The sequence below is a fragment of the Gymnogyps californianus genome, chromosome 3 (genome assembly GCF_018139145.2).
Source record: "Gymnogyps californianus isolate 813 chromosome 3, ASM1813914v2, whole genome shotgun sequence".
Classification (NCBI taxonomy): Eukaryota; Metazoa; Chordata; class Aves; order Accipitriformes; family Cathartidae; genus Gymnogyps; species Gymnogyps californianus.
The window spans coordinates 5894302-5920318 of NC_059473.1; the positions used below are offsets into that span (position 1 = coordinate 5894302).

General features: G+C 38.6%; 1 protein-coding gene across 1 annotated transcript in view; it reads left to right on the top strand.

Annotated features, from left to right (window-relative positions):
* The window catches only part of PLCB1 (phospholipase C beta 1), a 408615-nt gene that overhangs the window by 286843 nt on the left and 95755 nt on the right, over positions 1 to 26017 (top strand). The window contains exons 10-14 of the mRNA XM_050893175.1: positions 1416 to 1562; positions 9942 to 10099; positions 14335 to 14417; positions 21118 to 21202; positions 21696 to 21873. Of these exons, the coding sequence (XP_050749132.1) occupies positions 1416 to 1562; positions 9942 to 10099; positions 14335 to 14417; positions 21118 to 21202; positions 21696 to 21873 (651 nt within the window). The remainder of the gene's footprint in view (positions 1 to 1415; positions 1563 to 9941; positions 10100 to 14334; positions 14418 to 21117; positions 21203 to 21695; positions 21874 to 26017) is intronic.

A 26017-nucleotide genomic window follows, 5' to 3' on the forward strand; every position in this document is an offset into this window, starting at 1 on the left:
TGAATGATAATTGCATTGCTCTGTATTGTCACTACATTTCTTGTCATATGAATAGGTTCATTTAGTGCCACCATCTTGGGTTGTTATGAAAATGAGGCATCTGAACTTAAGACTGTTATATCTTTTCCTCTCTGATCAAGAGCCAAATCCTAGGGTCCAAGCACAGATTTTAAGTAAATGCTTTACATGCTATATTTGCATCATATGGTTACAAGCTTTACAAAAAGGGTGCAGGGTTGCCCATTACTTTTTCAAGTGCTAGAAAAATATGTGTAAGTTTGTATGTTTTAGGATAAGAAGGGATTGACCCTAAAAGGAGAGAATAGCAGAGTTAGGAGTAGAACTGAAGTCTTCCATTTTTCAATGCCATAGTCAGTCGACTAAGGGTTTTTTTGATAGAGATACTATGCAGAATATTTTGGGTTGGGGACAAGAGGCAATACATTCTCATTGCTGGGGGCCACCAGGCACATAGCTGCTTCAAGGTTCTTCAGAGGCACAGAAGATCTGTTTTACTACAGGCAGTAACTGAATTAACTAAAGCTATGTGATTGAGTAAGTCTACAGGTAAAATCTAGACAAAATAGCAAAAATACCAGGCAAAGAAAAATGTCTCAAATTCGTTTGGTTAAGCATTGATCTTCAAATGTAGACTACTGGATTTTTACTTTTTTTAGTCTATATGTACAATCGACACCCTAAAATAAACTTTATGCAGAAAGCTTGACAGAGAAATTCATCCTGATATAATAAGCACAGCTCCACTGAGATCAATGGTGATATTTAAGCAGAGGATACGACTCAGCTTTCTAATTTGCCAGCAGCATGTGAAATGATCATTTATGCTGGCACTCCAGTGAGATATGAATTGGAAGACAAATACAAAAATTACAAAGCAAAGCTTAGTTCCCACTTGAAAGGAGGTTCATTTAGTTTGCTTTGCTTTGCAGTTTGGTTGCATTCATATACACACACTGAATCATATTCAAAAGAGGTCAAAGTTACCTGTTTCTTTGTGTGGCGCTCTGTTTGCTGGTTTCTTGGTTTCCTCTGGAAACTATGTTTTCTTTTGTCCCCAGAAGAGCCCTTTCCTTGATAGGCTTCGATTTATTTTCTGTGTTCTTACAGCCCTCTGTAACTTTGATTCCCTTGTGCTCTTATCTGTAGACGTTGATTATGAAATGATTGATCTTTGGTATAGGTAGAGGGATATGTATTACCTGCAACTTATATGGCTGAAAATGAGGTAAGAGTAACAAAAGAATATATGAATAACAAGATGAAGGCCAGTCTGATGATTATATGGTTTTTCACACACACCTTTGTGTAAATGTATATTGAACATAACATCTGTATGTCACGAAATCTGTACTTGAAATTAATTGGTGCTTTCCCTGGATCTGTATTTCTCTCAGGACAGATATCAGTGGATGGATTTATGCGATATCTGAGTGGAGCAGAAAACGGCGTTGTTCCACCTGAGAAACTGGATTTAAATGAAGATATGTCTCAACCACTGTCACACTATTTCATCAATTCCTCACACAACACCTACCTCACAGGTACAGTGTTAGAGAGATCCGATTTCTTATCTTACAAAAATTCATAGCATATTTGCAGTGATACCATAAAATATACTAAAAGCATCAGCAGTAAATGATGATGGAGCTTAGTCTTCAGGGAAGCAAGGGTAGCACTTGATTGTTGTTCTAGCTGCTACACACGTACATCAAATATACTTTTATTAACAGGTGAGCAGCAGTTGCGTTGTTCAGATAAGGTCTGGTCTGAAGCCCAGTGAAGTCCCTGGAAGGTTTCCCTTGACTTAGATAGGATTCCAGATTAAGGTCCTTATTTGGGGAGGAGAGGGAACAATGTACTACTTATGACAACCAAGGATAGCCAAACGAGTATGTGAAGCAGAATATGGGAAACATTTCTGTAGCTAATAAATTTGCCCCTAAACATTATATCTGACAGTTTGTTGAGCTCCGTGAAATTTGCTTTAATTCAGAGATTAGCAAGGTCCCAACATGGTACATAGCTTTCTGACAGTCTATTCATATCTGCAAGGAATGGAAATCTGGTTTCTGACTATATCTAATGTCTGAGCTGAAATTTTTAGGTGCTATCATGTTTTTAAAAAGGCTGAACACCCAGAAGCTCCTGTTAATTTGAATTAGAATTAATGAGTCTGAACTGTATTGTTTGCACAGCGAAGTCAACAATGCTTTAAGATTCCGAAAAAACTAAGACAGTTTAGGAATCCAACTTTTGGCACTCATTTTCTAGTCTAAGATGCTGTTAACTTGTGAGAAAATAATTGTAAATTTACTATTTTGGTTTATTTTATGTAGGAACAAACGTTTTTGACAAGCAGATGTGCACAGGGAGTTCTCTCCTATTTGATTTGATGTTTGCTTTGTCTTGTTATGTTTGCTAATGATTTAGTGTTATGTTAAAAAAAAAAAGTAATGCTACAGTGTGTGCTAAAAATGTGGCTCATGAATAACATAGGCTCTTTAATGTTATTAACAGACTTGTCTTAACTGACCAAGTTCTTGAGAATGCCAGTATGCCAAAACATAAACAAAACGGTGCAGTGGTGATGCCTAGTTTAAACAGAGCGTGTGGTAGTTACTTTCATCTGTTTGGTGTTTGTTATAACACTTTCTACAGCACCTTCTAGTGCTTTCATAAAGTGAATGAACTGTCATTGTTTCCATTAGACACCATTTTTCAGAGGTTTATATCTTGGCTGTAAAATGTGTTTTGTGCTAAAACTTGTCATATAGGTGTTTGGCTTGACAGCTATTTTATTTCTCTGAATTAAAAGAAATGAAAATCAGCGTGGCCACTTTTAAGTTATGATTCCAATATGCAGAAATTTATGCTCTTTGGAAGAGTGCAGACATGTCCAAAGCAAAAGCAATTTTTAATTATGATATTTTGCAGGCCTCTTACCTCCAGTATGGACTTTGTTCTGTCAGTGAGGATTAGGACCCACTTAAGCCAAATGCTGCAGCTTTATACAGATTTTCTGGAAGAAGACAGTAAAACTGTTGTACAAATGTGGGAAGCATAGGCCCACAGGGAGGACAGACAGTGCAGTTTAAAGTTGGTCTCAAGAGATAAAATACTGCTCTCCTCTCTACCAGCGTGAATTTATAGCCAGTACCATACCACAGATTTTGATCAGGGCTGATCAGGACAGAGACATATTCTAAAGGTCTAGAAGCACAGAAGCCAAAGAACAAAGAATTAAGGATGGGAATTCATGATTAGTCCAACCTATTCTAAATTTTTTAACTGCACCACAAGTGACCTAACATATTTAATTATTTTAGGAGAAAGAAAGTTTACCTTGAAACTTTCCAAATTGTCTTTGACTTGTATGTGAAAGTCTGCAAATTGTCTCAGATTGCATCTACAGGTTTCTTTGCCTGCATTTCTAAATAATTTTAGAAGCTACATTTCGAAGTATGATCCTCAGTCTTAATTTAACATAATATTCCTGGCTTAGTAAATTGGGGGGAGTAAATCAGAGTAAACTCGGGGGATAGTGCAAAATAAGTTTGAATCTCTCTCAAATTCTATTTCAGAGTGTATGTTTTCACATTTACAGGCACAAAACACATGCCCTTCCCTTTTAGTGGGTTCATTATGTTCAGTAAATATGTGGCAGCTGGCCGACAATGGGATTAATGATTTGATTTTTATCTGCGTATTACAAAAACTGACTGCCTTAGATTTTGCTTTGAGGCTAGACCAGATACAGCAATCACATTCCCATTTGCTTTCTTCCAACAAGGACTTAGTAAAATTAATAAAATTAATGGTGGCAGACTATTGAAGATTTCGAAGGGTCTGCTCCAAGTGCTCATGGCTTTGGAAGGGAAGCTTCGGTAGCACCTCTGCCCTCCGTGGAGCTGTGAAATAGCAACTAGTTGTGTAATAATTATTAAGACAATAAGAAAACTGTTCAGTCTAGCAATACTTTATGATTACTGTTCTTAATGCTCTACCAATTATCTCTCCCTTTGTTAGTTTTTTAAACCCAGAAAAAGCATGCACAAAGAAACAACATTATAACATAAGAAGAAACATGTGCACACTCTGAATTTATTTTTAATTACACTGATCATTTTCCTAGCCTTTAGTAGAAACCCTTGGCAGTACATCAAGTCCTGATTATTTATTTAGAAGTGTTACTGCTTTCTTTTTCTTAGGGAAATGTAATTTTTAAGAAGAAAGGTAAAAATCCATGAAGAAAGAAGTGATTTATAGTGAACCTAGGCTAGCTTAAAGAAATGTCATCTTTTGGAAACTTTTTTTTTTATTGTCTCTCATCTTTTTTCTCACTGGTATCATATTTATTTACTCCTTTGAACCCTTAATGTGCAACCCTGCTTTTTTCTGGTTTCTCACCAGTCTCACCTCAGGTTACTGCTGTTGTCACAGTGGGGAGTGACTTTGCAGCATTTCTCTCAGCAGCACCCAAAGTCAAAGACAAATGATTACGTATCATTATCAGCATTGCACGCTTTGATGGCTATGCAACTTGCTGTTGTATATGTGAAATGCAAAATATGAAAATCACAAGCCTTTAACACATGTTTTGTCTTTGGCTAAAAGGAAAAACAATAGCAGCAGTAGGTCGCAGAGCTATCAGTTTAGTGCACATCGCCGACGTGGGACTATCCCATTCACCCTCAGCATCTGCTTCCCTGCTTACAGTCCAGTACTTTCAGTTGTTTCTAGAAAAATGTCTCATGAGGGGCGTGTTCTCTTCTTCTTTATTGCTGCTGTGGCCTCTCCTCTACCATCTTCCAGCCTTTCTGTTCTCAATGATTCCTCAGTCCTAACTGTTGTTGCTTATTATCTGCATTCAACACTTCCTTGAAACCTTCTTCACCTTCAAAGCCTCCAAAACAGTATCTTCGCAGTTTCCAAGATGACAGCACCATATGGAAAGGAAGGAAAGCTGGGTGATGCCTGCTCTGAGCATGAGTTTGTCATACCACCAAGAGCAGTTTTTGGCTGGCTGCTGCATTAAGCTCCGGTGATCAGCTGACAAGACCCAAGGCTCTGCTCTCTTCCAGCCCCACCACGTTCTTCCTGATGGACTAGAGGGTAGGAAAGCTCAGGGAGCTCCTGCAGCAGAGAGGAGCTGAGCTGAGGAGGAGCCGTAGCTGACCTCCTGCCAACAAAAAAGTGTCCAGCAATCTAAGGCAGATAAATGAGGTTCTTCTTGGCACTGGGGTCACAGTTTATCTTAGCACGAGGGCTAACGGGTAAAAAGAAGGAGTAGTGGTTGTTGCGCAGCTCTTCCGTCCGTCAGCAGTTTATGGGGGTATTTTTTTACCTTCCAGCTGTTATTTTTCATTATTCCCCTTCAGAATATCATAAAACCTTGTGTAACACTGAGGAAAAGGGCTGAGTTTTCAGAGATGGAGTTAATTGGAACATGATGACTTCACCTGACAGGAAGGAAGTTACAGACCACTGTCTGGGCCCTGCGGCCTGTTCAGTGCAACTGTGGAAGCTACTTCCACAGTTATATCATTGAATTGACTATAGCCATTTAAAAGAAAAAATCAGCAGAGGGAAAGCTGGTGTTGCTTCACAAAGTGGAAAGATAGTCTGTATGGAAGGTCTTAGGTGGAACTTTCTGAGATACCAATTCAGTGCCCTGCTTTCAAAAAAAAGTACTATATATAAAAAATAGCTTCGATAAGATGGTGATACCCATCTGCCTGACTCTCTTGCATCTTTGTCTGAGGCAGTTTTGGCTTTTGTGAGAAGACGACTACTCAATTAAGCAGACGCTGAGTAAAAATTCCTTAGGTCTCCTGCTCTGTCATGTTTTCACATGACTGCTCTAATTTTGACAGCTGAGTGTTCATACTAGCACTGTTAAACCTCAGTTTATCTTTTTGTTGTCCTAAGGGCTACCTGCCCTCCCCTACCAGCTTCACCCATGCCAATTCCCTTTTTGTTAAGCCATACTCTAAGTGAGGGAATTTCTACTTTTAAAAGTGAGTGGATACCTTGTAAAAGGGAGAGAAAAAATCATATAGATTGTATCCTTAAGGCAAAATTATTCTAATACAGATCAGCAACTGACACCAAAATTTCTAGAGGAAGCTTGCCTCCAGTAGCAACAGAGGTGAACATAAAGAGTTAAAAAAGAAATTGTTTGGTCTGATCTGAAATAACTAGATTCTCAAGAAGGAGAAGAAAAGTCAAGATCGTGAAAGTGTTTTGTTTCCTTTAAGTAATATTTCATTCACTACTGCTTAGTGAGTTTTCAAGATCCTCTGTGCTTTGTCTTGTTTCCCTCTTTAGGCCAACCAGTTGAAGCATATTGAAATAAGAGATATGTTATTTGAAGCATATTGAAATAAGAGATATGATATTTTCTGAACTCCCCTCTTTAAGGAGGATAAAACTGAGTTGAGGATTGGGTAACCTCTCTGACTCCAGTAGCAGCATTTGAAGATCTTCAAATAGCTGAAATCTGTAAGACAAAGATACGGAGAGCTGGCAGCAGGGCAAGGGCTCTGTAAGTAGGTCCCAGTGGGTCCCACTCCCTCACTACAGTTGGAGAGACTCAGCTGGTCATGCAGTCTGTCTTTCTCAAGTGGGTCCCACAGCTAGGACAAGGGTTAGCCCATGCACCCCATGCCGGATAGTGTCCGTCACGTAGCCTGGCTGCAGCGTGGGAGCTGCCTGGGCACTGCTAGCGGCTGAGCAGAAATGCAAACTCAGAGGCTGGCCAGCCCCAGCCCTCCTGGCATACACAAGTGTTGCATCTTCTGCTTGGGTGGGCCTGAATCAATACTGACAGCAAGTGTATTCCTGCTGCTGGCTGGAGCAAGCCTGACCGCACGTCCTGCTTTGGTCCAATGTAAAGTGTTAAAAATAACAACCATAGGGTGAGAGCCTTATTTTGACTTATATACAAGCAATAGCAGAATATGTCACAGTGTGGGGTCTAATTCGCTTGTCCTGTGCATGGCAAAATAGCTCATAAGGAAAATAAATTCAGATAAATGTACTGTGTCTAAAAGCTTAGCCCCCAGCACCTTCTGTTGCTGCTTGGAGTCAAGAGCCAGACTCCCAGCAGTAAGGGGCTTGGAGTTTGCACACTGCAAACTACAGCATATGATCCGGAGCACTGATTGCTTTTCCAGGACTTGCCTGAAGAGAGGAGGTTTAGCAACTCATGTTTGCGCACGGCAAAGGGGAGCATACAGGCACTTCATGCTGGGAAAAGGTGGTGCCATGGGTGGGTGAGGGGGCAGAAGCAGCCTCTGTTTCTAGAGTAGTGAAGAGTCAGGTGACTCCCAGTACCAGGATCCAAATATCCCCCAGTTTTGGGAGGATGCGTATCTTAAAATGGTAACCAAATTTTAAGTCCATGTATTGCAAATAACTTCCACTTGGAAAAACAGTGATGAATGAACTCAACAAGGATGCACTTGCTGAGAAATGAGCAGCTTAAAGTTATAGAAGTGTGGAACTGATCTGTGTGGGGAAACATGGGTCATATCCTCAGCTTGTATCGGTTAGCACAGGCTCATTTTGGTTAGTGTCCTGTCAGGTATGATTTGGCCGATTATATTTTTTAGAAATGCGAGTTTTTGTCAAAATCTGTTTCTCCTTATCCAATATAGGGTGATGGGATACAAATATTACGGTATTACTGTAGATGCTGTATGTGTTATAGAAGGGAATACACAATGCTTTCAATTTCCAGTATTAAAAAATTGATCTGTACTCAGGATATTAAAAATATCATACTGGAAGTATTCCCTTTAGTGTCTGTGTTAGCACATTTTAGAATGCATCTATTAAAGGGATAGTTTGGAATAGATGCAAATAGAGACTCACACAACAGAAATTTATAAATAATATATGCAAAAAACATTTGAGGGAACATTCCTAATATTCTGTATTTCAGAAAAATAAGCTATTGAGACTACTAAAACATTTGCTAGCATTTTGCACTCTGACTGGGAGCCTTTCTGAAGATTGAATGTTTTGGAGGTTGAATATCCTCTTATCCTTAGCAGGAATCCTTCCAAAACGTCTAAGCCTTATTAATAAGGTAGCGTGGAGAAGTGTCATATGGCAAGTGATGCATGTCATGATTTACTTAAGCACTCTTGAAGGTTAAGGATCTTGTAGTCCAAAACGCTTAGCAATTATAACGGCCAGTATTCTCTCAGGAAGTATAGTAGAGTTTGTTAATCATAAAATAGTTTGTTAATCCAAATTCAATATGCTTTGAGGGAAAAGAAAGACAACATGCAAACAGTTTTCTAAGTGAATGTAGTTTTTTAGGCAGCAGAGTTCAGTGGATCCCTATAATGAGAGCCAAGTTTTCATAAGCAGATGCTTAGGGACGAGCACACAGAAATGTCTGCTGTTGTACTCTGATGCGTGCTCGTGCTTGTTTGCATCCTGCAAAGAAAAAGAGCCACTGCTTTACCCCAGACATTGGGATTGCACCAAAAAGGCTTTTGTGTGAGTAAAGATAACCTGCCATAATCGAAGGGGAAACACAGGAAAAAGTTAAGTAAAAAAAGAGACACTTTTTCACTTTGCTGACTCTGGATTTTCAGCACCTTCCAGCACTGGCCAAATTCTCTGTTATTAACATATATTTCCCATTGGTTCCAGCAGGAGCTGAGAAATCTTACGGATTTCAACAAAAGTAATGTTAATACCTTGTGGAGTATTTATGATTGCTCCAGCTCATGTATCAGACATGAACGGTAAATAGGAATTTTCAAATAGAAGGGTTTTGCTGTTACAGATTTTAGTGGAAGGCAAAAACACAGAGAAAGCAGACAATGCTATTTAGTGAAGCAAACCAAAACATGTAGTTCCCAGTGTAAAACCTAAACATACAACCAGAGAGACAATAAAATCAGGATTAGAGTAATCTGCATTATATTATATGCCAGTCTCGATGAAGTATTTATATGTCCCCCATCAGTGAAGAATCTTTAGCGTAAATGAACTCACTGCCTCCTTAAAAAACAAGTGAATTCCCTTCAAGAAATCTAGGAAGGTCTTCTCAGGAAGTCTGCTAGAAAGCAGGAAACTGCATCCATTTTCTTCACATCTAAAACAAGCACTAAGCCATTCTTCCATTATCTTTACCTCTCTGCTGCAAGAAATTTGTATCCATATGACTGGAATCAAACGTGTTACAGCAGATGAAGACACCCTGGCTGGATATCCTTCCCTGAATACAACTGGATTTCTTTGTTGGGTTTTTTTGGTTTTGGTTTTTTGGGTTTGTTTTTTTTAATACTTCCTGAGTTTAGGAGAATCTGAGTTTTCCTTGTTTATTTTTAGATTTATATTATGTCATTGTTGGAAACTGGTAGTTTAATTAAATTTCTCCCTATGTAATGCAGTATCACATCAGGAAATTTAACTGACCAACTCAGTGCAATGATTAGTGTATTAAATATTGATTTGAGACCTAGTAACAGTACCATTAGTGACTGTGCAGGAGGTTTGTTTTATCTTCTATTAAACTGCATTGCATGTTATGAGAAAATGCGATCTTGCTGTCGTGAGTTGCCTCTGAATTTCACATTGTTTGTCAAAGGATAACAAAGTCTTTTAGAACTAAGCCATTTTATTTTATGTATTCGATGCTGTCTATCAGAAGTTTTTGAATTGGCTTCAGTTCGTTTATTTCTCCTCACTCGCAGCAGGAGAGCAGAATCCAAACCATGACATTGACTCTGCCTAAGTTATTGCCATTATGTTCTTATGCTTTTTGTATGCCTTTGAGTGTTATTCCTCTCAGCCAAGGGTAAAAGATGCTGTTAACTCTTAATTATTATTAGATTATTTGTATTTATTCGCAAGGCCCTAAATGACTTCCCTTTTTTCATGTTCTTGTGCTGTCGCAGCTGGACAGCTGGCTGGTAACTCATCGGTGGAGATGTATCGGCAAGTGCTTTTGTCAGGCTGCCGCTGTGTGGAGCTGGACTGCTGGAAAGGACGAACAGCTGAAGAAGAGCCGGTCATTACACACGGATTCACTATGACAACTGAAATATCCTTCAAGGTACAGCAGCACAGCACACCGATGTAGTTGGCTTTAGCTGGGGCGGTTTCTTTCATGTAAAATGCATCACAAATACATTGCTAGAACATTACCGCATAGGTGGAAGGGAAGAGAAATGTGAGGGCAAAAAGATACTGTAAGAGGAGATTTCAGAGCTCGTGCAGAATCGTTGGAAGGGAAGAGTTGCAGTATTTGGACCTTGCACAGGAACAGGTTCTTGGTCATCATGGCAGTCGGAGGAAAAGGGATTATATGGTGTCATAGTCTGTGCCATCTGGGGACTGGGCTCAGTGCCCAGGTCCATACTCCTGTGCATGTCCCTGCAGCAAATCTCACAGGAAGAGAAACAGGGTAGACCATAGCCAGGGCTGAAAGACCAGGTATTGCCACCACAACTGGTTTTACACAGTGTGAAATGGGTCTGTGGATGCGTCTGGAGCCAGGAGGATGGGGAGGAAGGACTGGTTTGTGTTACAGCTCCATAGCACGCGGCAGGGAGGAGAGCTGAGATGAAGGCCGCAAGGATTTGAACAGCAATAAGCAATGCGTCAGTATACTCTTTTTCTCTGCCTGTGAAGTGGGAGTGGGAGACAAAAGTGCTGAACTGAGGCAGAAAACAGCAGCTCTTGTGGAAATCTCTACAATTTGCAAGTCTTTAAATTCCTATGAGCAGAGAATAGGCTACTCATGCCCAGATGGGTGGGTCCCATCCACAGGGTCCAGACACTCGGCATTATATTCACAATTTAAAAAATTAATAACAATGTGTGTGATGTTACCCTTATTCCTGATACTTAGGATCGATCTGAAGCATTGGAGGATGAAAAAGAAAAATTAGTATCTTTGGAGGTTGTGAGGGGATATTTGTCCCATTCAAACCCTAAACATATCATCTGTATTACTGAATTTCATCTTCCATTTCCTTTTTCGATAATAAAAGGTAGATACTATAGCCTTAGCAATAACCTTAAATTGTTATCTTCGTGTTATTCTTAAGGATGGTTTTGATCTAAGCAGGATGCAGGATCATCCTGCAGGAGCAGGATGGAGGTGTTTTCCTATAGTGTTAAGATTGGTAGTCAGCATAGTTTATAATGATACATCAGGATATCATTTTTGAAGTGTGAAGAAATAATTCTTGTTCATCTGAGACACTAACTCACCATGGAAATACGTTTCTGGACTTACCTGTGTGCAAGAAGATGTGGAAAAATGTTCATTACTGAATTTGGTTATGTTACAGGTGTTAGGTGTGGCTTCTCTACTAGCTACAGCTTTGAAGCATGTCTCCCACACTTGAAGCATGAGTTGTTGGGGGGGGAGGTTTGTCTTCTAGTGCCTTGCTTTAGGGAAGAAGCAAACAATACTGCCACGCAGGCAAAACACCAAATTTCACTCGCACCAGAACACTCCTTTTTTTCAATTTGTTTTCTCTAACTCTTCACTGATTGTGTTAATCACAGGAAAACGTACAACAACCTTCTTGCACGTTTGTTATTAACTTTCCAATTATGTTTATATGAAGCCAATTATGTTTGTAGGCATGGAGTTTGATTGCTGGAAGTCCTTTAATTAAGGAAGATAGCTCTCAACTCCTTTGGTCATGAGCAGGAATTTAAAACAAAGTTAATTGATTCTTAAAAGGATCATTAGCAGGAATGAGGATTATCCCTGGTTATTTAGGTGTTCAACCCTAGGCATTGTGTTTGCAGGAGAGATATTGGAAGGTATTTTAAACCTACTCAGGAATATTTCATCTGTGACTTCAGGGCAAGTATTTTTTCTCCACACAGAAAAATGTAAAAATGTATCGACTGCTGGTTTCTTTTCAACACTCAAAGTGTGCTGCTTGGCTGAGGAGGAGCAAAATGGTAGTGAAATAATGTGTCAGAAGTGTGTGAATCAATTCAGAGTGATCACTGGGTCTTGAATGCTGAATCATTTATTAGCTCACGCTTTTGGCGTGACCACAGCACACAGTGCTTCTGTTCAGTCTGTCAGTTTTCACTGCCTCAGATAGGCTTTCTGAATTGCGGAGGCAGAAGCAAGATATACTCCCCATCCTTATGTTGCTGGGGGGTTCTGGCTTTTTTGTTTGGTTTTTACCTTGCTTCATGACGTAGAGAAATCGGTAAGGTTTTTCTCAGCTGCAGATGGTGAGCTGCTGCCAGGGTGAGATCTTATAGGGAACCAAGAATATTTTTCATGCCATAACCAGGAATCTGTGCATATGTACTTTATATATACCTTGGAGACCTGTTTCAGGTGAGTCATTCTGCAGCTGGACTGAAGTATGGAACTTACCATGTTGTTCCTCTCTGACCATAGAGAATTTGCATTTATATTTGAATGCAGTGCAAGACTGAATCACCAGCATACCTGTTTCTCCTCTGAACCAATGCCTGAGCTTCTCATCCTCAGATTTCGTCTGTGTAATCCTGATTTTACTCTTTCAGGTTATTTTCCCCACGCATGCTGGATTTCATCCCTTTTTGCAGTTGAGAAGGCAGCTGAAAATAAATTTATGGATTTACTCCACAGCTTGAGCAGTGTGTAGGAGCAAGAAAGGCCTCAGGACTGCTTTCGGCAGTACCTCTTATATCCAGCCTCAAGTGTTCTTAAGCATGGAGTACGATGCTGCATAACCAAGGGGAGGGTGCAGGTCGGTGGAGACTGAGCCAGTGCTGATGATCTGGGTGGAGAGCATCAAGATGGGAGGACTCAATATTTGTAACCCGATTCTCAGCACTGCTGTTCCCTTGTAACAGCAAAATTGCCTTAGATGCTTTTGAGAATCCCACTGGTTCTGAACAGCGTTAAGGTGGTACCAGCACTTAGTGATTTACTGGGGCTGGAAAGGTGTGCAGTGGGAATCACTTCATCGTGCGTTCTGCACGGGAGAACTGCTGCTGTGAAACTGCACCTTCCTACCTGCCTTCACCCAGCCTTCTGCACCATTTGCTATTCTTCCAATAAATGCTTTGCCTTTCTGCTTGCTTTAAAGACTAGAAGTGGTCTTAGTTGAAGCACGTGAAATGGTTAGTGATATGTGAAGCATTTAAATATTTGGTGATTGCAGTTTGTTTAATATAGTCATTCACCACCTGTGTGTGCTGAGAGAGCTAGTTTCTCATAAGAGATACAACGATTTGTGCATGAGCTGTTTTTTTCTACTTACATGAAGACTGTAAATTTTGTTTGTATCCTAGCTCATATCAGCAAATCTTGAGATGGCTTGTGCTTTCTTTCCAGCCCTGGATTCTGCAACCCAACATCAGAAGAATGTACCAGAAGTTCAGCTTTCATTTTAGGAAGTGGATCTCTTACTGTTATGCTTCTCAATTGAGCCTTTAAAAGTACAGAAAATGAACAAAAGGAATCCCCAGAGGAGGCTTGTTTAAAATAAATAAATCTTTTAGGTTTTAGTCATCCTTATGATTTGGGAGGGAACAGGCTTATGGGTTCTTACAAACTCCAGAGTTTGACAGCAATGCCTATGGAAAGTCTTCAGTGTTTTATAAGTTCTTTTGAAAAAAAGATTTGTGTTCCAATAGGAAAACATTGAATAATTTGTAATTAGTGTAACACTAAAATTAGTGTTATCAAATGATTCCTCTACTAGATTTACAGTTGCCATTTTTCATGCGAGCTGAAAGGAAACTTCTACGGAAGTTCCAGTTTCTGAGCCGTCTGATGATTACTACGCAGCCAACTGTTTTAACTAAGTACTGTTTTTTCTTTTTTTCTTTCTTTTGCCTTAAAGGGATTTCTCTCATCAAAAAAGAGGGAACTAAAACTTGTGAGTCAGAGTAACTAAGGATTTTATGGATATGTGCTTGTGCTGATGATGTTTAGAAGATATGCGTTTGTCAGAGCATATTTATTATTATGCAAAATAGTTCATGAAAGTCATAGCTTCAGGCATGGAACAACTCCACACAAGGACCAAGTTTTACATTTAAACTATTGATTTAGGCAGACATAAGTAATTTCTTGAGAAATGCGGTGCTTGAGGCTCATCAGATGTTTTGGAGATTTGATTACAGTTCAGGTTGAAAAATTTGGTTGCTGCAAAAGCACGTCCAGACCTTTCTGGGACATTTAGAACAGAAGGTCTGATTTCAGGCAGTTTGGGTATGATTTCAGACCTCTTTGGGTCTTTTCTGTCTTCAAAGACCAAAACGCTGTTTCTTTAGGGACATAAATTTGTAACTGTATGTATTTTGATTCTTTAGGAAGTAATAGAAGCTATTGCTGAATGTGCATTTAAGACATCGCCCTTTCCAATCCTCCTTTCCTTTGAAAATCATGTGGATTCGTAAGTAATTACCATGTTTTCCTGTATGGTGTTATATTTTTTTATAAGGTCTGAGCACAGAATTATGTATGTTATGCCACTTGTGGCGGTTTTATTATATAACATGATCAGCAGCTCTTACCCCAAAAAAACTTTTATTGGCCTAAGTAACCAGGATGATCAGAATGATTCAGGCATGTTCTTAAAAACCTTCCTGAATTAGAACCTTTTGTATGAAAGAGAAGGTTTGAATAATTGTGAGACAAATTGTGTTAACTTTACAGTCTCAGTATGTCCTGCTGGAATGTAGCAGTACTTCATCAAAGAAAAAGAAGCAATATTTCACCTGCTTATGACCTTATTCTGGGCTATAAGCATATTCTGTGCACAGAATTTGGTCTGTTTCTCATGTGTTAGAAGTAGAGGCCAGAACCATAGACTAGCTAGGATTGTGAAATAGGTGGTATGGATGGCCAGGAACTGTTCTGTTTCTGCCAAAAAATACCAGTTTGCCTAAGCTGTTTTCTTTTTCTTTCTTTTTTTTTTTTTTTTTTTTGTTATAAAGAAAGGACAATTTTTCTGTGTAAGAAAAGAAAAAATGAGTGAGAACACTTCTAAATTTGTCCCAGTGATCTATTTTATTATTATTATTATTGGTTTAGTTCTGATTTTTCTTAAGTTTGACATTAACTTTGGTTTTGAATATAGAGACTACATGGGTCAAAGTGGGATGACATTGACACATAACATGTGCCTTAACTTCAATTGCCTTTTCCCCTTTTGTTTTCTGCTGTGAAAACATATTCAACACTTCTGGGGCCAGTTCGGACTGAGAAACTTTTTATTTTTAGTGTGAACTAAGTAGTCGTCTTTGGGGCAGCTATGAATGATTTAATACAAATCAGAAAAGATGTTGGCACTTTCGCTTCTTGAAGAGGAGAAGGGTGAGGGCTAACTGCTTTTCCATTGTTTTAGGAAGAACATTCTTGTCATAAGGGAAAGAACTGGTAGAAGAAGCTATGTAAGAATGTTTTTAAGAACAGATGTGACAATATTGATCAAAAACGATGTAGGTAGAAAAATATCTGAGAGCTGACCTACGCTACCTGTATACCTTACAGTATAAGTTTACACTACCTTTTGTGGGCAAATACGTTCTTGCTCTATGCACATTTAAAGGCCACATGGTTATGATTCGAACAGCTACCTGTTAAATTGTGCTTAGTTAGTTCTGTCTCCCTCTGAAAGACCACACAGATACTGTATTTAATTTCTTTCTCTAATGGATCCCCTCACTCCTTTTTGGTGTAAGTTGTATCACTTTGGACTTGCTTATGCTCACCTACTGCTGTAGGTTTTAACTCACGATGCTTTTCTCAGTGCTTCCAAATGCAACCTCTGATCTCAACCACCATTCTTCAATGTATTCTATTTTGTATTCATTCTTCTGTATTTGTTAAAATACACATTCACTGTGTTACTATAAGGCAGAGAAAAAGCAACGTCCAGTTTATTTTAACCAGAAGGGTTACATTTTTCTTCCTTTAAAGTCATTAAGACTTAAATCTTCAACTATTCCAGGGTGATCTGTTCTATTTTAGGAAAGTAAAGAAGTAAATAATTGTATAATATAAACTCCTGTCAGATGTAAGTTACGTACAAAAGTGGCTTTAAAACTATAAGATGAAACATTGTCAAAATTAAAGATGGTGTGATACTGCAAGAACATTTCAGAAAGGGAACAGAGTTACTGCTACATTACTCCGATCTTTAGAATTAGTCCTACAGAAACCATTGGACCTTTCTCTTCAGAAAACTCCAGTCATGGAATGATGAATTATCCATAAGTGTATTATTTGATGTCCTTTTCCGTGCATTGCTATGACATAGGTTTTTAGCAAAGCAAGTCTGCAAAAACAATATCAAGTATTTTTCTGAGACTTTATTGCTATTTATTATTTTTTGCTGCAGTAAATCATCAGACAATGTGTATGATTTCTAATTTTGCTTTGGCTGAAAATAACTTCTAGTTATTTTACTGACTGCTACAATTATCTCTTAATTTCTTCACTAGTTGCTAGAGAAATCTGCAATTAGTCATGCCACTCACAGAAACCTTCACCTAATTTCATGGAATGCTCCTTTTGTCTTTTCATTTACTTGGAATGTTGTTTTTCTCCTAGATCTTAAAAGATGGGCTTTGCCCTGAGTATTAACAAAAACTGCTAAGTGTTTTTATAGAATTGCTGTCAAACAAATCCTATGACATCAATTCCTGCTGTTGGGTGACCAAATTTTTCTTCTGATTTTCAAGTTACAAGAGTCAGTATTCATGTATGAAATGCTGGTCCCATATAATTCAGTGGAAATTTTGACATTGGCTTAAACAGAAATAGGATTTTAGCCTGTGTTCTGTATTCATGGCTTTTAAACAGACTGCGATTATCAGAGGTAAATAAGTTTTACATCACCACCATAGATGTGACAGTGTTAATCACCACTGGACTTAAAATGCAATTTTTCTTCCTTCTGGTTTATGTTCATGAGAATATTTTTAACATTTTTTTTGTCCACCTAGGGAACGAATCACTTGTTAGCACATAGTGTTAATCGTCTCATTTTGCTTTCTTTCAATGTTTTTTCTAGAAGGACTCCTCTCTAATGTCTTTATAGCATGTGCAGAATTTTCATTTCCTTTACTATAACTCCACTATGTAATGTATTTCTTCTTGCCTGTTTTTATACAATAAAAAGTTTAGAAAAAGAGGCGAGCGTATAGATTTTAGAATATATAGAATATTATGTATACCATCATTTATATTGAAGTCAAAACATGCACACTGAAAAAAGACAGTACTAAGAAAAGACGTGGTTCTATCAAAAAATAGAAAAGTGCCCTGGAAATGTTGAAAAGACCTCAAGAAGACCTTGACGGTTGAAATTGGGCTTGCAAGAAGATAAGCAATCTGCAAATCTGAAAGCAGACACTCTATAATTAGAAATGCACTGATGACATAGCAAAAAGGTTAAGTGATCCTTGAGCAGTATCCATATAAGATTGCTTCCAAGATTAAATTTAATTACAGTTATTCATATTGCTGGTTTCTTGCTGGAATTGTTATTTCAAATATTAGCAGGATTTTTATCACTTTTTCTTCCTACACTTTAAACTATTTTAGACTCTTCTGGGAAGCATCTGTGTCTCTGTCTTATGCAGAAGAAGGATCTCTGCAGAAGTGATAATAATATAATGTTAGGAGCAGTAGTTGTGCAGTAGTGCCATAGAGCCTCTGTGATTGACCTTCATAATAGGCATAATACAAACACAGTAAAACAAAGTACAGGCAATACAGTAATAGTAATGAAAACATTTCTTAATATTCTTTATATTCCCATAACTCCAGGTATCATGTTCCCACTTTATCTTCCCTTGCCCTGGCACATTTTGGGGGCATATATAATTAGTCTATGTGCTACCCATCCATGTCTGCACGGTGAAAATCATAAAGCAGATAAAGTCAGCTCTTTTCAGGCAATCAGTTCTCATTACAATACATGAACGCTGAGAGAATTTCCAATAACAGTTGATGTGGACCGGGAAATACCTGCTTTTTTGTTTCGTAACACAAATGGGGAAATATGTTGACGTAGAAAAGTTGGTATTTCAATCTGTTGCTCTGGTTCATAATTTTGAAAGAAGGGAAAATAAAAAGAAACTGATATTCCAACTTTTAAAATACTATAATAGTAATACATAATCTATACTATTACTAATGATCTATCTCTTGAAACTATATATATGTGTATCTCTCTCTCTAAAAAAGAGAGAGAGAGAACACAAAAAACCTACCACTTGGTTAAATGCTGGTACTCCTATTTGTTTTTCACTCCCTCCTAGGAGCTTTTAAAAATATCTGTGCGTACAGTCCAGTTCACAAACCAAGTAATTTTGTAATGTCAAGATTTTCATACTTTGGCCTTGTCTACTAGTGCAAGGTTTTTTTATAGTATTAAAAAATGTTAGTTTTTCACATAATTTTCCTTTTCCTTCTTTCTGCCTCTGGGATGCAGTGATGTTGGAATTTATACGCTAAACCAAAATAATGTTGCATTACATTTTTCTCTCTCGTAAAAATGAAAGCTCTCACTGTGCTCTGTTTGAGGTAAATGTAATTAAACACAGAAGATCAGAAGAATTTCTTCTAGCTGTGGTGATAGTTTGAAATTTATTAGATTTAGCTCTTGCGTATTTTTTTCGGATTCCTATCAAGAGTTCTTTTTGGAATTGATGTGCCCATTTAAAAATGCTGATGTCACATCTAATTACTGCTATTTCAATAACTGTGCGTTTTTGATTCAAGGAGATGTCCTTCAAACTTTCTGGGTTCCAAGAGCATGGTTCTGTTCAAAATATACACTGGTGGAGAAGACTGAAATAAAATTCGCTATAATGACCCCTAGACCTATAGCAAATACCCAGTCTGCTTGCTTACTAGAGTGAGGTGCCTTTATTTTCCGTGGTAGCTGGCAGTTAGAAATAGCTAACGCACTGTTGTAGCCTGATCTATTCTTCCCATCACCTTCTCCCTTGTGGGTTCTTAGTTCCACTGCCTTGCTTGTCTTCATCTTAATTTTCCATCCTCAGCTAAAAGTGGCTTTTAGCTTTTTTGCAGAATTGGCTGCACGCAAAAGAAAGCATTAATGAAATGCTGTAGTGATTTAAACTGCATGCAGCACTTGCGTAGCTTTGTGGAATAATTTAAAGCCTCCTCGCAATATATTTTGTCAGTGACTGAGCTAATGACCGGTTCACGCCGTATCTGCTTCAAGGGACATCCAGAATGCTGATCTCGGGGAAATTACATTTTCTGATTCAAATGCCACCCAGCCTTTATCTCAGCTCTGGTTTGGCCTTGCTGACCCCAGGAAGAGCTGCAGTGCCAGGTGCTCAGTTGGTGGCTAATGACAAACTAGACCCAGCGGTGGTTGTACTCTTAGTTTGCAAGAGGAAAATGAGCACTCCTTTTTCCTATATACCCAGCTCTATTTTGTCATGAAAAATAGCTCCATGGTAACATAATCGCTTATACCATTCGTGTATCTTCCATGATATACAGATTATAATTAACAGTAGTTGAGGAAGTTATATTAAGCTGTATAAACCTTCCCTTTAATTGAGACTTCTCAACAGAGTATCAAAAAAGGAAACTTTTAAAGATACCTAAGCTCAGATGTTACAGATTTTAAACAGGCGCATATAACAAAAATACACAGTCGTCTAAAATTAGAAAGAGAGTGACAGTAGCACTGAGCTGCATTTTAAGATGATTTGAGTAATACTTCTGAGCAGTATAACCTATCTTCAGTCCTAAAACTCCCATCACTGATATGCAGGAATTATTTCATTCTTTCGTTGCACTTTGGGAAAATTAATTATAAGTAGAGTTTACTGAGGTTCAGTTTACTTCTAGAGGGTGTCATGAAAGCTGCTGAAGTAATTTACTATGGTAAAATTTGACACTCTGTCTGATTTTAAATAAAATTTAAAAATTTCTAAAAAAGGAATCTGACCACATACCCAAACAAGCTAAAATGATCATTGAGCAGCTACACCTAGCAGCTTGGTATTACATGCAGATCCTAAGAAGGTTGTCCTGATATGTTGGTCCCAGTTACATACACATAACATGCATGCAGTGTGTAATTATATGCATATAAAATGTAGTTATACCAGCACTTATTACAGCAATTCTACTAATTGACATAATACATCTTAGCAGTAGCACAATTACATCTACGCTATGACTTCTGCCAGTGAGGATATGTCAGGGGAAATACTTCTGAGTGAGCGGCGAGAGCAGTGCAAGCTTTTGGTGCAAACCCGGCCCAGGAGGTCTGTGGATGGGTCAGTGCTTTGTCGTGGAGCGCAGTGCAGAGGTGCAGCTGCAGCTCCGGGCAGAGCTGTGCCTGGACGGGCTGTCACGCTGCACAGGCACAGCAGCCACCTCACACAGGCTAACAAATAGGGTGGGAAAGTGGGCTGCATTTTAGCAGAAAATCTGCTAGCTAGCTGCTTCTCTACCAGTGCTTATAACTGATGCAGCTTTGCTGGTTTTGAGACCCGAGTAATGTTTTCTGCCCCTTCTTCTGTATGGCTGTGCCTTATAGACATGCTGAGTAAGGTGACAGGTACCCTTGGCTTGGGAAATTTAACAGACACCCCTGCACAGGAGACTGCTTTCTGTGTAACTGTTTTGGGTTTTATGCCTTAGGTCAGGTATGACAAAAAGAGAATGAAATCCAACTGGGGTCGGGTGGGGTGGGGGCGTGAGAAGAATGCCAGACGTGTATAAGGAGGAAAATATTATAAAAATGCCTGAAAGAGGCAAATTCATGTAACGGTTATTTCCCTAAAGGTAACAACTGACAGCCTCATTTTTTAATTTTCTACGAAGTGCATGGGAAAATATACCTGAATGTTAAAAGTTCAGTTTCACTATTATTCAATTGACTAGTGCCTTTACTTCATGTATGATCCTTTTGATAAGCTCTATCAGACGAATCAGAATAATTGCATGATATATCTAGGTCTCTGAAAAATTCACAGCAATTGGATCAGGAAATTATATCTAGTTTAGGGATATTAGATATTCCATTACTGCTGCTTTCACTCTGTAGCGTTAGTAGGACTCATTTCTTTCTTTCTTTTCTTCCCCTTTAGCCCTAAACAACAGGCAAAAATGGCAGAGTACTGCAGGTTGATATTTGGAGATGCATTGCTTATGGATCCATTGGAAAAATACCCGGTAATATGGTTTGGTATTTATCAGATCACAAATATCTGTGTGAATTTTTATTTAAGTGTTTCAGTCCTGTGTCATTCTTCATATATGGCCTTTCAAAACAGAGTCTAAAGGAGGGGGTTAAACAATGTGAGCTGTTGGTGACTTAAGCGTATAATTTCTGATGCAGAGATTGTTCTGATACAGTGAATTGTGATCTTCTAAATGCAATTGATTCTCATAGCTGCCATTTTATAATGTAGGCTTTCATATTTAAACTGATACTTATTTCAGTTATTACTGTAGACATTTCATAAAGCATTTTTCTTTTCTTCTTAAGTGCCCTCAGTAGCCCTGTTTCATTTAACGTTGAGATTACCTCTTGTGCAAAATACATATCATTTTAACAGGGCTTATAGAGGTTACTAAATTATCTTGCACCATGTGGGCCCCAAGAAATTGCCATAAGCTCATTTCTTTTGTTGTTGTAACAAATTTCTCTTCCTTTTTCTGCAAGCTTGAACCTGGGGTTCCTCTTCCAAGCCCTATGGATTTAATGTACAAAATTCTGGTGAAGAATAAAAAGAAGTCGCATAAGTCTGCAGATGGAAGTGCGAAAAAGAAGCTCTCAGAGCAAGCTTCCAACACATGCAGTGATACGTCTAGTATGTTTGAACCTTCCTCCCCTGGAGCAGGTATGAATTGAATCTACAAATATATTTCTCCCTAAAACACAAATGCTTAATTATAGCTATAATTCAATCCATTTACATTGCTCTAACAAGGTAAAGGTACACCAGTGTGGGCCTTACTCAGCAGGAAACAACGCTAAGTGTCATTGATCCAGGAGTCTGTGAAGGCTCATGGCTGAGGAATCACGTATGGAGTGACCTAAAGCTCAGTGATGTGTACTAACATTTATCTGCACTGCTTAGGAAGTAGAGTGAGCTGCCAGCTCCTCCACCCTTGGGTGCCTTTTCGATGTGCCCAAGCCCAATACCAAATATGAATGTTTTCTTTTCTCTGTTGCCTCTGAGATGTGCCTACCATTTGGTGCACTTTCAGACTTAACCCATTGCACAGGAGAACTGCAGTGGTTCTGCAGTGTCTTAAGATTTAGGATAACTGTGAATGAGATATCTGTTCCTCAGGCAGGCAAGGCTCAGCCCGCAGTTGTCTTGCATTAGCTGGGAACACATCACAGACCTCTATGCAAAGTGCTGTAAGATGTTCTCCTGTTCCAGAGATGGAAACAGGCGAAAACAATACTGCAAACAAATATTTGTTACCATCAGGAATTGTAGGGAATGTAGCCAATGGAAAGCAGTGTATTACATTTGACTTGTTCATTATTAGCAGAATTTTTAAAATCAGAAATCAAATAGAAAAGTTACTATAATTTAATGCATATATTCTGGTAATGCCTATGGGATCTGCAGGGGACCATTATGAGTGTTGGTATGCAAAAATCAGTAAGACATGCTCTTTGTCCTGAAGAGCTTTAAACCTAACTAGAAAAAACAAAGAGAAGTGCAGAGAAAAAAATAAAGTAAGGATTTGCTCTAAACCACAGGAGCAGATTAGCAGCAGGACAAACAACAAAATCTGTATATCTTGATTTCCAGCCCAGTGTCTGTTCCCTGCACTAGAATTTCTTCTTCCTATTAAGACTGAAATTTTGGATTGCTAGAAGCGTAGAGGTTTATGCTCCAGTAGTAGAATACTTATAGAGCAAATTGAAAGCTCTACTGGAATATAAGTTCATTACCATTTGCAATTAAAAAACTTTTTTCCATTGTTTGTAATTTTTTCTAAACTCTGATTAATTGAGCTGAAAATTTTCATGCTGGCAGTTTGCCTCAAGCTGAATTTAAAAAAAAAAAATCCTGCTGTATTTGTGGATAACATTGTTTATCCTATTAGAAGCAAAGAAAGAGTTTTCAACTATTGTGTTAAGAAACTTTGAAAAGGGCATGCTTTGGAGTAGGGCTTGGATTTCAAAGGAAGATTCATCCTGGTGTCAGGAATGATTTAATACTGTTTTCTTTATTTGCTTTAGACAAATCCCAAGCAACATAAAAATAAGTGTGCGTATGCCAACTGACTCCTTTCCAACACTTGAAATCAACCCTGGGTTCCTAACTTTACGTTTTTGTTACCAGGATATGGTGAGAACCCAGTGGCAAAGTATATGTCTTTTGCTTTCTGAGTGCCTGATCTGCATAGAGGGTAACAGCTTTGTCTTGCAGGAGCCTCTCTATGAGCTTTTATAGGAAAAGACCTGAGCTGTGAATCTAGGTGTTGATGATGATGCAAGGCAAGGGAGTCAGTCCCATAATAGGGTGTGTAATTTTACAAATTGACTGCGAATATTATGTCTGTGTTGCCTATATAACAACCTCTGTTAACTGTAGATTGTGAAGATGAACACTTACAAATTAGAAAATGCTAGAACTGAGATTGCAAAATTGATGTGGTCACTTGGTTCATCTGTGACTGCCAAAATATATTACTTGTAATCCTTCTGTCAGCCGTTGTTTCTCCTTTAGAACCTATACCTCTTTTGGAGAATGCAGTTAGTCAATATTTGTTCTCTCTCTGTCATTCAATACTTGATCCTAGATGTAGCATCCTCATCTTGCAGTGAATTTCTGTGGGGGTATCCAGGCTACATATGAGCACTTGACAAACAACAGTGAATTTATCTGAACGATACCTGTGGGAAGTGAAATAATATTAAGCCAATTTTATCTAAGGACAGCCAAATCTGAGAGAGCTTAAGAACAGTTTAGAGGTGACTGGCAAGGAATATCCAGGATCTGAGTTTTCAAGAATACTTTGAATTTTTAAGCACAGCTCCAGAGATTTCAGCTACATCTTGTGCCTATGAGCACACAGCATTTCTGTAAATCAGATGCCAGATTTATGTGAACATTTAAAAAAAAAAAAAAAAAGATTCACCATTTTATAAGACCACTGTGGCAAGACCCGGTGAAGAGCATGGTTCCATGGGGCAGTGCTCAACAGTCACCATGACACCCTTCTTTTCACTGCCTCATTCCTTATGTGCATCTCTATCAGCAACATGTAATGCTGGAGCACGGCAAGCATGCAATCGAAGACTCACTAAAGGAAGCCTAATTCTTAACATTTCTTAACATGAAGTGTTTCAATACTCCAACCTTAATATAATCTTTACATTTAGCAAGTTGGGCATATTATTCAAATAACTCTATTGTATTGTATAGCTTCTGTCAGAATTACTGCTGATCTCCAGGAGAAAGTTGTGCTGATTTAGCCTTCTTGAGATTTTAAATGAGTTTTTTCACAGCAGTGCAAAAAATATGGAGATTTGTACTTAAGTTGATAGCAAGCTTCACTCTGTCTTACACTGCTTGAGGTCAGATTTAAACCCAAATAAGCCACCCTTTTGATATGTTTATAAAACATACCATATAAAAGCTAGGTGGCGGTGCTATAGTAGCAATAATTAAAAAAACAGTTCTGAAACGAGCTTTGCAGAATGGCTTGCAAGATGTTAAGGAAACTGATGTTAAAAGTAACTTCAGTAGGGTATATCTGTCAGTGGAAAAAGCTTTCCCTAAAGGTATAGCAAAGCTAGCAAAGCAGAAAAAGAATTTCTAAGATAATACTTGTGAGATAGATTGTAATTTTGGTAAACAAGCATCTTAGACCTGGCTGTTTTAGCACAATGGACGGAAGTAAATAAGCAAGATTTTCCAAGAAGTTAGATTACACTGCAAAAAGAACAGTGGTAGTTCTACAGGTACATACATTTTACCAAAAGTAGGCCTCTACTGAAAGTAGCCAAAACTTGCTAATTGAACAGTATTTAAATTTTCGAGCAAATTGTTAATTTCTCACTGATAGGGTGACATTTTTTGTCAGAGCAGTGGGTGCTGCAAGGAAAGAGTCACAGGAAGACAGAGAGAGAGGGTAGAATTGGCTCCATCGTTTCATGATTACTAAATAGAAAACTGGATAAAAAGTTTTAGGCTCAGTATATGTAAATGCATTGGTACATTGCTGCCGCATGCCAACTGAGGCCATGGCCCACTGTTACAAAGTAAAATGTTTTAGCAAACTGATTAAAGTTCATTTTTTCCTTTTAAAAATCAAAAAGTGCTGATGTACAGCCTGTGGAAAAAACAAAAGGTGATTTCCCCCCCCCCCCCCCCCCAAGATGCTGGTGGCTGCCTAAATGTTATAGAGCTAACAAGCTGCACCAGCAAGTGCCAGATTTATAATCCGTTCTGGCTGTTTATTTTAAAGGGGTCTGAGAAGGCACGTTACCAAATTCCTCTGAATTTCAAGCAGTGTGTAACCTTTCCTTTTATTAGGCTCTCAATATCTGTCATGCTGCTGAGGCATGGTGAAAATGGATAATATGTAGCACTCTGCTTCCTCAGCCATGGTTATATGGTTCCCTTCCTCCCTATATGGTTATAGGGATTTGGCTTGCCATTCCCAGCCCTTCTCTTCTAATCATCTTCCATTCAGTATTACTGTGTTGAACCCATCACTTGGGATTCAGCCTCCTTTGTCTACTTGTTACATTGCCCAATGAGCACTTTTATGCCTTCCCCATGCTGCGCCACTCAGTAGGGGCAGCTCCTTGAAAACATCCTTGAAACTGCCCCATGACTCCACTGAGAAGTTTCCTGTGCCCTTCTGCCTATGAGCGGTTGACAGTATCTGTGTTATAACTTACCTGTTGTGGTGGGGAGCAACATCTTTTTATTTCTTGATATTCTTCTGTCTGCCTCTGTCCATGGGCAGGCTCTTGTCTCATACTTGGAGGGCAAGCCCCTGAAGCAG